Source organism: Anabrus simplex, chromosome 1 (genome assembly GCF_040414725.1).
Source record: "Anabrus simplex isolate iqAnaSimp1 chromosome 1, ASM4041472v1, whole genome shotgun sequence".
Taxonomy (NCBI): domain Eukaryota; kingdom Metazoa; phylum Arthropoda; class Insecta; order Orthoptera; family Tettigoniidae; genus Anabrus; species Anabrus simplex.
In genome coordinates, this window is record NC_090265.1 from 1,276,544,541 (window position 1) to 1,276,557,251 (window position 12,711).

General features: G+C 39.6%; 1 protein-coding gene across 1 annotated transcript in view; it reads left to right on the top strand.

Annotated features, from left to right (window-relative positions):
* LOC136858695 (adipokinetic hormone/corazonin-related peptide receptor variant I-like) overlaps positions 1-12,711 on the top strand; it is a 441,435-nt gene that overhangs the window by 95,361 nt on the left and 333,363 nt on the right. Inside the window, exon 3 of the mRNA XM_068225731.1 lies at positions 1,633-1,639. Coding sequence (XP_068081832.1) covers positions 1,633-1,639 — 7 coding nt within the window. The remainder of the gene's footprint in view (positions 1-1,632; positions 1,640-12,711) is intronic.

The window sequence follows — 12,711 nt, forward strand, 5'->3', positions numbered from 1 at the left end:
ATATAAAACCCCAGGTCAAAGAGAGATTGATAGAGGCTATCTAGAGTCAGCGGGATATCAACAGAGTCGCCAGTAGGGAATATCAGGCACGGATGAATGACGACAGCGGACGAGGCTTCAACCCGAGTGCACCAGAGTGCGAGGCCAGGAGAGCGAGCTGTAAAATGTGTCCGAATATTAGAAAAACGTAGACTGAATACCGAGGTATACGAGTGAGATAAGGGTTGGACCATTATTTCCGTTGACAGTTGGATTGTTAATCTAGAGCACCTGATCGACGATCACATCAAGATTAATGCAAGGACCATTCATAAATTGCCCGTAATATACGTGAGATTTAATAATCTCCTTCTTCATACACATCTGGATACTGGTGCTACTGTAAGCGTAGCTTCTGGTGCATTATTAAAGGGGCTGTAATTCCGAGTTCGTATTTCTGTGGTACCTATTTCAAAACTAAAACTCCGAGGAATAATCGCAGATAAGATGACTGCATGTAAGGAACAGGCTTTTTTCAACATCGAAATAGGAGCATTTGTGATGTCATACCCTTGCATAATACTGCCGAAGATGGAGTGAAATCTGTTATTAGGAGCGGATTTCCTAAGGTAATGTAATGCTATTATTGATACGGGCAACAACTGCATTAAGTTTTGGACATCTAATGTTAGCGAACAATTTAAATTGAATCAACAGAAAACTCAAAACCCAGATGAAAGAATTTGGACCACAGTAGCGGAGTGTGGGGAAAAGGAGTAGAGTAACATGTCTTCGGATTGGCTCGAGAACTACCCCGAAATTTTTCAAGATTCTGAGTCATTGGTGGACAACTTTGAAGAAAGTCATCTATATATATAAAAGCAAGTCGGTCTGGAGCGATGTATATATAAATATTTAAAAATGAAAAAAGACATTAATTAATGGGGCACTTCCAGAAATCTCAGCAATTTGAAACTTGGTACGGGAGAAGTTGATGACCGCAGGATCCCTAGAAAAATCGAAAATTCCCAAAATTCCCTCAAGGGGGCACGCTGGACGGGGGCTAAAATTTTGGGCTCAGCATAAGACCGCAGTCGTATAATTTATCCAAAACGACAACCTATAAGTTTCGTGGGCTTAAATATTTTCTGGAATTTCCTATTTTTTATCCCCCGTCCCCCAAATCAAGATGGCGGCACAACCTGCCAGACGGGGTAGAAAATTGAAATATGGTGAAATTATAGCTTTTGTTCCCTAACCGACGGAAAAATTCCAAAATGTTCAAATTTTTCACTTTTTATCCCCAAGGATAACGAAATACGGAGGCAATTTTAATGACTGTGCAGACATTCATTTTGAGCTATTTGTTGGCTAAACGGTAAGTCGTATCACAAAACGGATGGCACAATTTGTCTTCAATTTGGAGTGATCTACAACATTGGTCCTATGACATTTTGTCGTATCTCTCTCCCTTGTACGTTAGATTTGGCCGTATTTCTGGATTGTTCGTAAATTTGGTGATTTTTACAGGTATATTTCATGGTTGAGATACACTTATATGAATGATAGGATCATCAAGTTGGGTTCGCACATTGGCATGATTAAGGGCCATATGTGGACCAAGTTTCATGATTCTAGCTTATACATAAATAGGCAAAAAGTAATGTAAAACGTTACAATTGTACCCAAATTTCACCCTATTCAAATTTTGAACTCAATTTACCCCCTAAATAGGGAAGATACGAGGAAATGGTTTAGAAACAAACATGTAGAGCGAAAAAAGAAACGTCTGATGGCGTAAACCGTTTGTTAATATCATGCACTGTTTAGGAGTTATGAATCTCGAAGTGGAAGTCTGCAATTTTCAACGTGCTCATGCTTATCTGTCATATATATAAATAAAATCTTAACGACCGTGTGTCTGTACATTGTTTATTTTGGCGAAATTTCCGTACAGTTATCCGTTTCAGGTGTAATAATGACCATTTGCATAATTTTTAGCTTTGGTGTCTGTTTGTCTGTTTGTTTGTCTGTTTACTTGTCTGCCCTTCTATAACTTGAAAACTACTGGATATATTTTAGCGCAAAAATCGTTTCTAAATCCCTTGATTGAGTGGAGATTTTTACGAAACCGAAACCGTGATTTTGCACTCCCTCAAAGTGTACAAACCGAACTTAATGGAAATCTACCTGCCTTAATGAAAATTAATTTCTAAACCTTTTTTCCTCATGTGCAACATTTCGATAACAGGATTTAATAAGGAAGATATCATTAACGGACCGTTTTTCGGTACAAATCCCCGCGGACGTAACGCAAGAGTAGGTGCGTGTAAAGCGTATTTCTTACAACTTGAAAACTACTGAAGATATTTGAACCAAACTTTATACATAGCATCCATCTGTCCAAGGGTAGGATTCCTTGGTGTCTGTTAGTTAGTTTGTTTGTTTGTTCGGTTGTCTGTTTGTCTGTTTATCTTTCTATAACTTGAAAACTACTGGATATATTTCCACCAAATTTCATATTTAGAATCCACCTGTCCTTGGGTAGGTTTAAGGGCAAATATTGTTTCTAAATCCCTGAACTAATGGGGGGTTTATACGAAACCGAAACTGTGATTTTGCACTCCCTCAAAATATACACTACCAAACTTAATGGAAATCTACCTGCCTTAATGGAAATTAATTTCAAAACCTTTTTTTCTCATGTGCATCATTTCGATACCAGGAATATTAACGGAGATATCATTAACAGGCCGTTTTTTGGTACAAGTCCCACCGGACTTAACGCAAGAGCGGGTGCGCGTAAAGCGTATTTCTTACCACTTGAAAACTACTGAGATGTTTGAACCAAAGTTTATATTTAGCATCCACCCCTCCAAGGTTTTAAAGTTCATACCATTTCAAATTCCCGGAATGGACTGGGGTTTTATAGGGGACCGGAATTGTGATTTTTACTCTCCCACAATATATAAAGTACAAGACCAACCTGACTGGAAATCGATCAAATTGTTTGGAAATCCAATTCCAATTTCTTTTTCTCATGTGCATTTTTAAACGGGAGGATTAATACGCGAGATAACATAAAAGGTCGGTTTTCAGGCTAGGTCTAGCGGACATAACCCAAAAGGTGTTATACGTGGAGCAGATTCCTTATCTATCTAGATAAATCATATCGTAATGACCGTGTGTCTGTGCATTGACTATTTTGGCGAAATTTTCGTACAGCTTTCCGTTTAAGGGATAATAATGACCACCTGCACATTTTTTTAGGTATCGTTTCCTGGAAGTCCTAAATTTTACCCCCCCCCAATCGCCCAAAATCAAGATTGCCACACAATCTGCCACACGAGCTGAATGATTGAAATTAAACAAATTGATATGTTTTAGCCGGTAACCTACGGAAAACTTCCAAGATCTTTAAATATTTCACTTTTTATGCCAAAGAATATCGAAATATAGGAAATTTAATGACGGTGCAGACCTTCGTTCCGAGGTATTTCGCGGCTAAACGGTAAGTCCTATCACAAAACGGATGGCACGATCTCCGTTCAATTTCGAGTGATCTACAACTTTGGTCCTGTGATATTTTGTCGTCTCTCTCTCTCTCCTTATAGGGTAGATTTGGCTGTATATTTCGATGGTTCGTAAATTTTGTGCTTTTTAAACGTGTATTACTTAGTTTGACACACTTATAGGAAAGGTAGAGTCATCGAATTAGTCACGCACATTGACACGACCAATGGCTACATGCGAACATAATTTCATGGTTCTAGCTTCACATAAGTATGTAAAAAATAATGTAAAATGATGAAAATGTACCCAAATTTCACCCCATTAAAATATCGTAACTCAATCGAACCCATAAATATGCGAGATAGAAGAAAATGTTTTAACACCAAACATGTAGAGCGATAAAAGGGACGTCTGAGGGTGCAAACCGTTTGTTGGTATGATGTACCGTTTAGGAGCAGTAAATTTCGAAATGAAGGTTTGCACTTTCAAACGTACCCATGTTTATCTATCATCCATATAAATATAATCCCAACGACTGTCTGTCTATACATTGGCTATTTTGGCGGAATTTTCGTTCAGTTATCCGTTTCAGTTGTAATAATGACCATCTGCATATTTCTTAACTTTTGTGTCTGTTTGTCGGTTTGATTGTATGAGTTTTTATAACTTGAAAAGTACTGAATATATTTCTACCAAACTTGATATTTTGAATCCACCTGTCCTTGTGTAGGTTTTAGGGCAATATTATTTCTGAATACCTAAATTCACAGGGGGTTTATCCGAAACCGGAACCATGATTTTGCACTTCCTCAAAGTATGCACATCCGAAATTTATCGAAATCTACAATCATTAATGGAAATCAATTTCTAAAACTTTTGTTCTCATGTGAATTTTTCGACAGGAGGATTAATAAGCGAGATATCGTGAACGGTTGGTTTTGCAGGTTAAGTCCAGCGGACGTAGCCAAAATGTGTTGTACGTGGAGCAGATTCCTTATCTATCTATATAAATAAAATCGTAACGACTGTGTGTACCTGTACATTGACTTTTTTTGTGAAATTTTCGTACAGATACCCGTTTGAGAGGTAATAATGATCGTCTGCATATTTTTTGGTTTAATTTCCTGAAAGTAATAATTTTTACCCCCCCCACCCAAAATCCACATTGCAGCATAATCTGCCAGAAAAGCAAGAAAATTGAAATTTGGCAAAATTATACGTTTCCGCCTGTAACGAACGAAAAACTACACAGATCTTTAATTTTTTCATTTTTTATCCCCGAAGATTATAGAAATATGGAAGCATTTTTTTGTGATGGTGCAGACCTCCATTTCGAGGTATGTCGTGGGATACACGGAAAGTTCTATCACATAACGGATGGCACAATCTTCGTCAAAGTAGGAGTGATCTTCAACCTTGGTCTTATGACTTTTTGTCGTATCTGTATCGCTTATACGTTAGATTCGTCTCTATTTCTCGATTTTAAGTAAATTTGGACTTTTTTCCTATATAATTCATACTTTCAATCACTTACAGGAAAGATATTATGATCAAACTCTACAAGAACATTGACCCACCCAGTACCCATATGTGAGCCAAATGCTATGTCACATAATTATCCGAAAAGTAATGCAATGTAAGATAATCTTACACAAGTTTCAACCTATTCAACGTTTCTGACTCAATCTGACCCATGAATAGATGAGATGCGAGAAAATATCATAGGACCAGCCATTTAGATAGCTAAATACTGCGCCTTACGGTACAATCCTTTGTCAATATGACGTACCGTTTAGCAGCAGTTAATCTGTAAATGAAGGTCTGCAATATTGTAAACATGCATATACTTTCGTATGTCCATCTATATATATTCATTGACGTCGATTTGTAGCGAACGAGAATGGGTGTGTCTGCTATTGTAATCAGTACTCCCTACACCGACTTTGACTGCTGGCAGAAGGAATGGGGTCCTTCTCCGACTCCTATGTAACTGTCATTAGTAAGGAGGGCTTACCATTTTAATGAATAATTCACTTCTCTATTTGTCTTGCAGAAGGCAAGGGATCATGCAGTTTTGTTCGAAAGTCCCCTACCCTATTGTGTTTGGCTCTAGGCCAGGTTGCCCGCCATTATAAACAAATGTTCCAATCTAAAATTTGACTAGCATTAGGCATAGTGGACTGCTATTTCCATGGAAACTCACTAATTCTCTGTGACTGGCAGTAAGCTGGCTGGCAGCAGTAAACAGGGCCTGTCATTATAATGATAACTGCACAACTCAATTTTGACTGGTGGTAGGGAATTTGCCTGCTATTATAATAAAAACTCCTCAACTGTAATCTGTCTGAAAGTAGGAAATGGGTTTGCCATTGTTACTAAAACTCCCAAGAGTCGATTGTGACCGCGCAGTAGGCAATGGGGCCAGCAATTATAATGTAAACTTGCCAACTCGATTGGAAATGGCAGTAGGCAGGTGAGCCTGCCGTTATCATCACAACTCCGCAACCCTCACTTTACATGGAAACAACGTATGGTGACCTCCCCATGCTATTTCTCGGATAAGCCTAAGAGACATGCAATTTTAAAACAATCTCATTTACTGCATGCAAAGTATTTACGTTGATATCCGTATTAAATGTAGAATACCGTAGCGAAGCACGGGTACATTTGCTAGTTAGAAGGACTACCCGAAAAATTAGGAGAAGCTTAAATGATAAAATCCATTTTTGGAGCTACATGAGTCAGTATTAGGACCAAGACCTGTGAAGATTCCAAATTACGAATACAAAATTGTAGTCAACAGCTGGGAACCATTCAAGAATAAATTGTATCCGATCCAGGAAAAGTTACTTCAGCAGGTTAAGGAGATTATTGAAGAAATGTAAGGGAGTGATATAATCGTTAAATCTGTAACGTTATATCTGAATGCGATTTTGGCGGTGCCTAAGCCCAACGGTTCGGTTCAATTATGCCTGGATGCGCGGGCCATACTCAGAAGACTGGAATACGAACAGGCACCGGCAATTAAGGAGACGGAAGAAGTTCGGAGGGATGGAAGTTTCCGGAACCGTTTATTTAAATTCGTCTTTTCGCCACATGGCCTTAAATGAGGGATCGAACATGTTCGCTGGCCTCATATCAAAAAACAAACCTACATTTTCCAGAGATTGCCTTTCGGTTTGATGGCGTCTAGTTCTGCACTTATACGAGTCCTAGTGAGAAATTTAAGCCAATAGGTGAAAGACTTTATGATTCGCTATGTAGACGATATAATTTTCAGCACTAAACCTCTGGAAGAACTATTCAGGGAACTTGATTTATCACTGGCTAATTTGAACCGCAGTAATTTTATGGTAAACCTGGAAAAATCCCAGTTTTGCCAGAGGAGTACCTTATTTTTGGGTCATATAATAAATAGAACTGGAATTAGGCTGAACCCGGTCAAAATCGCATCTATCGAGTAATTTGCTACACTTACCAGAATCAGGCATATAAGGCAATTTTCAGGTCTACGTCAATTCTTTGTACACCACTGCCCTGCTTAGATAGACAGGGTGGCGCCACTCCAGTAACATTTTAAGACCAATAGTCGATTGAAATGGACGTCAGGACACACTGAGGCTTTCCAAAAGACTAAGCAGCCACTAGCAAGCTCCGTAAAACTGGGATACTCTTCGTTCGACAGGATATTAATTATTCCAATAGACGCATCTAATATCGGAATTGGATCTGTGTTATAACAGGAGACGCCCGAGAAGGAGAATAAAATAACTTATCAGGCGTTCATCAGCAGAATGATACGTTCTCATGAAATGAAGTATACGACGACCAAATTAGAAATGCTATTTACTGTGGCAGCTCTGAGCCAATGGCGAAAATACGTGAAAGTTTTTCTCATAACAATGAGGACGTATCAAAAGCCCTAACTTTTATTCTCAAAACAAATATGGTGAGTGAAAGAGTCAACAGATGTGGCCTGAATGTGCAACAGTTTGATTTTACGATGGAATACTGCCTGGGAAGAACTCGAATCCGGTTCTCCACGTTTCATCGAAGCTCAGAAAAATGCAATATATTTTCACAACTTAACATTCTGCATAAGTACACCAAACTACGTATTGTAGTACCTCCTGTATTCTAGATTGAACATATTTGGTTAGGACATCATAGACCGGACATGGAGGCATTGGCAAGGTGATGTCTGTGTTACAAGAGACTTTTACGTGGCCGAGACTACGAAGAACAGTGCAGCAATTACTGAAAACACTAGCAAGACCAGGGATACTTTCCAACGTATCAAACGTAATCCATATCTATTGAAACAAGCTTTATTACCCATCAAACAAATGGAGTCATTCGCAATCGACTTTTGTGGGTGTCTTCCCGCAGCCTGTAGATATGTAAAATTTATTTTATTCTGTATGGACGTATATTCAAAATTTATGACTTTATGCCCAGTCCAGAAGGCAAATGCCAGGGCGGATGTTAACCAAATAAATTACAAGATCATACGGTAATGGACAAACCTGAAAGTGTCCTGAGTGGCCATGATTCGCAATTCACGTCGGCGATATTCAAGCGCGAATTGGAGAACTTCGAAATTGGATATGTAATGAATAGCGTGCGTCAATCCGAGTCAAACACAAGTTAAAGAATTATGAGAGAAGTGGCTAAGTATTGTCTTATTTTTATTCCAAGGGAGCATTGGAAATGGTTAGATGTCATCCCTATTATCACAGATTGTATCAATACTATTCGTCATTAGTCGACAGGACAGGTGGTATACTGCAATGAATATCCGAGGATTCCGGGGCATGGAGCAATAACTTGTCCAAGTGATCCAAGACCATCTCCTGAAATCTTAAAGCGAAAGCTGAGTGACGACTGATGAGAACGCGAAACAAAAATTTCCTTCGCTCCTTAAGAGTCGGTGAACTTTTACTCGTGAAGAGGACGAGTACCTCAGATCCGCCTGCCCGTTTCCCACACAAGTTTCCAGAATAATATGTTGGGCCATACTGAATTGTTCATGTGTATGTTAAAAATTAATATAAAGTGAGGAGCATGGATGGCACATTGGAGGAGAAATTTAATGCAACGAATCTGAAGATGTATTACCCACCGGGACAGATTAGGATAGAAGAAATGCAGGACGGGGAAGCATTGGACGGCGAGGAAGGAGATAATGGCAACGTGGAGGAAGAAGACCAGGAAGACGAGGTTATAGTTCAGTAAAATTAAGGGAACGAATAAGGAATAAACTTGGTCGAAACTGAGATTAGGCCCGAACCCAAGGACGAAGAGTGTACAGAGAGTAATTGAAACCAAATAATATGTATGCCATTTTAGACATCTATCATCAAGGACGTAAAGAGCAAGAAGAACTCCGGGAAATAAATAAGATGCTTATTCAAGAGAAAGAGAGTTCGAAGGAGGAAATTGACCACCACATAGATTTTAAAAAGTGGCTACTTATGACTTTTTTAAAAAATGTCATTCCTTCGTCGCAGAATGGGAGGAATGTACTCTATCACTGTATTACGGTCTAAATAGCATAATTATACGCTAATATAAATGTCTAATACAACACCATGCATGCATTTGGGGGAGACGAACCCCGTAGCGAAAGCTTCAGTCCTTGGGGAAAATCATGGAACACCCAACGGGATGCAAGTTTGATTTTGAATGTACTTGTGATGATCCCGTAGATAGCGTTCCCAAGCGAGTCAGAGTAAGAGAAAGAAGACTGCAAGACAGAGATAGAGATTTTTGAATTTTCCACTTGAAGCCAGTAGTGCCAACAACACATGGCCAAACCTGAATACTCCAGGCCTGGTTACAAGCTAATTCGAGAAGTTATTTCCACACGAGTGCCAGCTTCAGCGAATGTATAACAATGGAAATAATGAATTGGATATCATGGAGTACTATTTGTACCATGGCGGTAACAAGTAGGCATGTTAAAGGTTTCCTCATTTAAGTTCAAACAGCCGTTGGAGAGGCACGGCTGGTATATCAAGACCTTCTATTGTGAACGCAGTAATACTCCAAGCCCAACGGAAATTTTCGGTAATATACTCTAAAGCGTAGACAGCCGTGTTAGCTGGAGGCTATTTGCTGGAGGACAGGTGGATAGTGCGTGTCGCTCTTATCAAACCTCGAGACATGGTGCCCCTAACAAAGTGATTAGAAAGTTATAGTTAGGGAGCAGTCTAGTTCGCCCGAGCATTTACTGTGAGTAAATAAATATCGTAACAATATCAAGTTCTTGAATTTAGTGCGGATCGCGAAAGTTAACTGCCGTAACGACTTGTTGTGACAGCGTGTCATACTCATAAGAGTCTCTACTCATGGTCGGACTAATATCATCAGTAGCAGGTTAAGTCACTAACATCTAGCCTAGATCGCGGGATTGTACGCAAATACATACGGGATAGTGAACAGCTATGTCATACTTCATCATCCAGTTTTTCAAGGCTTGCCGAGGGTCAACAAAGAAGAAGACGGTATCTGTACTTGCGTTCCCAGGAGTCAAATGCCGGACTTCAGGATCCAGCTTATGCAGCGCTAGAATGTGCTAACTCCACAACGCAGTCCCAGACGGTGCACTGGGGCAATGATGGAGGATTTCAGATGAGTTGAACTGCATTAAAGCATGACTTGTAGCTATAGACTCAACTCACTGGCTTTTCAGTAATTTAAATATTGACACACATAACTTGTAATGCCATGGACATGTTTATTAAAGTGCAGGTTAAGTAATAGCTTGGGGCTGACGGTATTCGCCAGCCATGTGTTTTATAAGCTTTGCTTTTAAGTTGCAGGAGGATAATGATAGATTAGTTGTTATTACGTGATTTCGTATGCAGATTTTTTATTCGTCATACACGGACGCAAGGGTTATATTGATGACAAAGACATCAAAATGAGTAGGAGCTGAACTAACCTCTAGATATTCGAACGGAGAACCCGGCGTTGGAGACGACATAGTTAACAGTATTAGGGTATGCATGATCAGGCAATGGGCTTCTTTTTCAGCTTGCAGCGTGAGCAGAGAGTTGTTTACACAGTTGTGATTCAGAGAGGGTATTTTATATGATACCTCAACAGGCTAATCCATAGCTGTGTGCGGGATGAGAACCTAGAGAGTGTAGATGTGTGGCTGGAAGGTGTCAAGTTATCTGTGTGAGATACCGCTGTGAGAAATTGGTGAACGTAGCCCGAGGAGGCTTAGATGCGGGAATAGTCCTAGAGAGAGCCTAGATTCAAACCTGTTACTCTAGATGAGAGGCATTAGAAGCCGTAAAAGGAACAGGCTATCCTGATGAGAGATGCAACATATATATTTTGAATTCAGGCTGATGTGATGGCTGATTCCGGCAAAATATTAGGGCAAAGTTTCATGTGTCGTAATGAAATGCAAATTTAGGTCAGGGAACTTCCTCTCTGATAATGTGTTGAAAGACAAGAATGGTTTAGAAAGCAGAGAGGAGATAGACCTGTTCTCCCAACGCACGTATAGACTGCCGACATTGGCCGACTGAACCACATGAATGAATTGGATGCACACAGAAACCCGTTATCCAGAACAAGGCAGGTTAGTTCTGTTTGCGTGTAAAGATATTTCGCTATTCAGTTTCCCTCCACAGCTGACCAGGTGCTGCTAATTTAGCCGGCAATTACCCACCGTGCGTAATACATGGCAGTTGACATCCAGAGCCATAGAGGTCTTGCGTTCGAGACCAGAACCACAGACGACGACATTTAGTATATATCTGTTTTCTTTTCCAGGAGGTGTTCATTTTGACCTTGTGTGTGTTGTCCGATGTGTATTTATGTCCATTTTTACTGCGTGCATCTTCGGCTAAGGGAATCACTGCACGAGCTGATTTCTGTTGTGAGGTTCTATTCCACTCCAGTTTATCTGGGACGGAGCCCGTGATTGTAAATTCAGTGTTCTTCGGGGTATATTGCCAGTCCCAAGCGCGTGTGTATTATATTTGCTTACCGACTAGTTAGGATTTGTTTATTCAGGCAGAGATATGTGAATTTATAATTATATTTCATGTAAAGGGACGGTTCAGATCTAGAGTACGTGCCATACGCAGTTTAATTGATTTTAATCTTACGTAAAAGCACAATAATACCACCGGATTTCGGCAAAATGAATGTAATTTGGGTTCGAGACTCTGATTTCTGTTTAAAATTATGAAGGCGAATTTTATTGTAATTATTTTGTAATTTAATTGTATTTTATTTGCGAAAATTATCATTCCTTCCTCATGTTTATTGTTAATAAACCATTCAACCCATTTAATTTTTCGAGTTATTATTTACGAATAATATATTCTAGAACCAGTCCTATGATTTTATGTTAATTTTAGTTAGACCTTCCGTCCCACATTTTCATGTCCGAACGTACCGCGCGGTTTCTCCGACGAGCTAGACGAATTGAGGATATTGGAAGGTGCAATAGGCCGAAATACATTACCTATATTATGTTTTTAACACGTACGACAACTATACGTGAAAATGATACATTATAACAAATATATATAAAAGTTTCTTTAGGAAACTGCCCCTCAACGTGCTTGCCATAAGGCACAGTAGGCTATTGTAAACTTTTATGTTAGGTAATACAGATTGTTCATTAAAAGGAGCACGGATCCACACACAGCAACCTCGGGAATCATGGCTACGTTGCTTTCCTTGAGGGCAAACCTCTGCTACAACTCGGCCATCATCCTCGGTATGGTACCTCTTACACCCTCTAACAATCCATAAACGGTGACGGAGTTTACATTAAATTATTTTCGTATATGACACCTAACATTCTGTGTCTTCTTCGGCCCTCGCATCTGTGGGTCGGTCAGTTACTCTTCAGTAGCGATCGATCATGCGTGCCTTTAATTTGCCCCTTTACCAAGACAATTCGATGATCATTGCTGGGAGTTTTATATTCAAGTTACCGTTTCCATTAATGAGTATCTGAAACTTGAAATATGACGTTTATTTTATACCACATTTTTTAAAACTTCTATTGAAAGTTTCACCAACAGCACCCGCGTGCAACAGTTCGTTACGACGATATAGAAGACTCCTTCCACGATATCGATGGCCTAGAATGAAAACCTCGTATCTCACAAAGTTCTTCCTAACTATTATTTCACTTAAGACTGGTCACGCCTTCCAGCCACATCTGGGTATGCAGTCCATCAG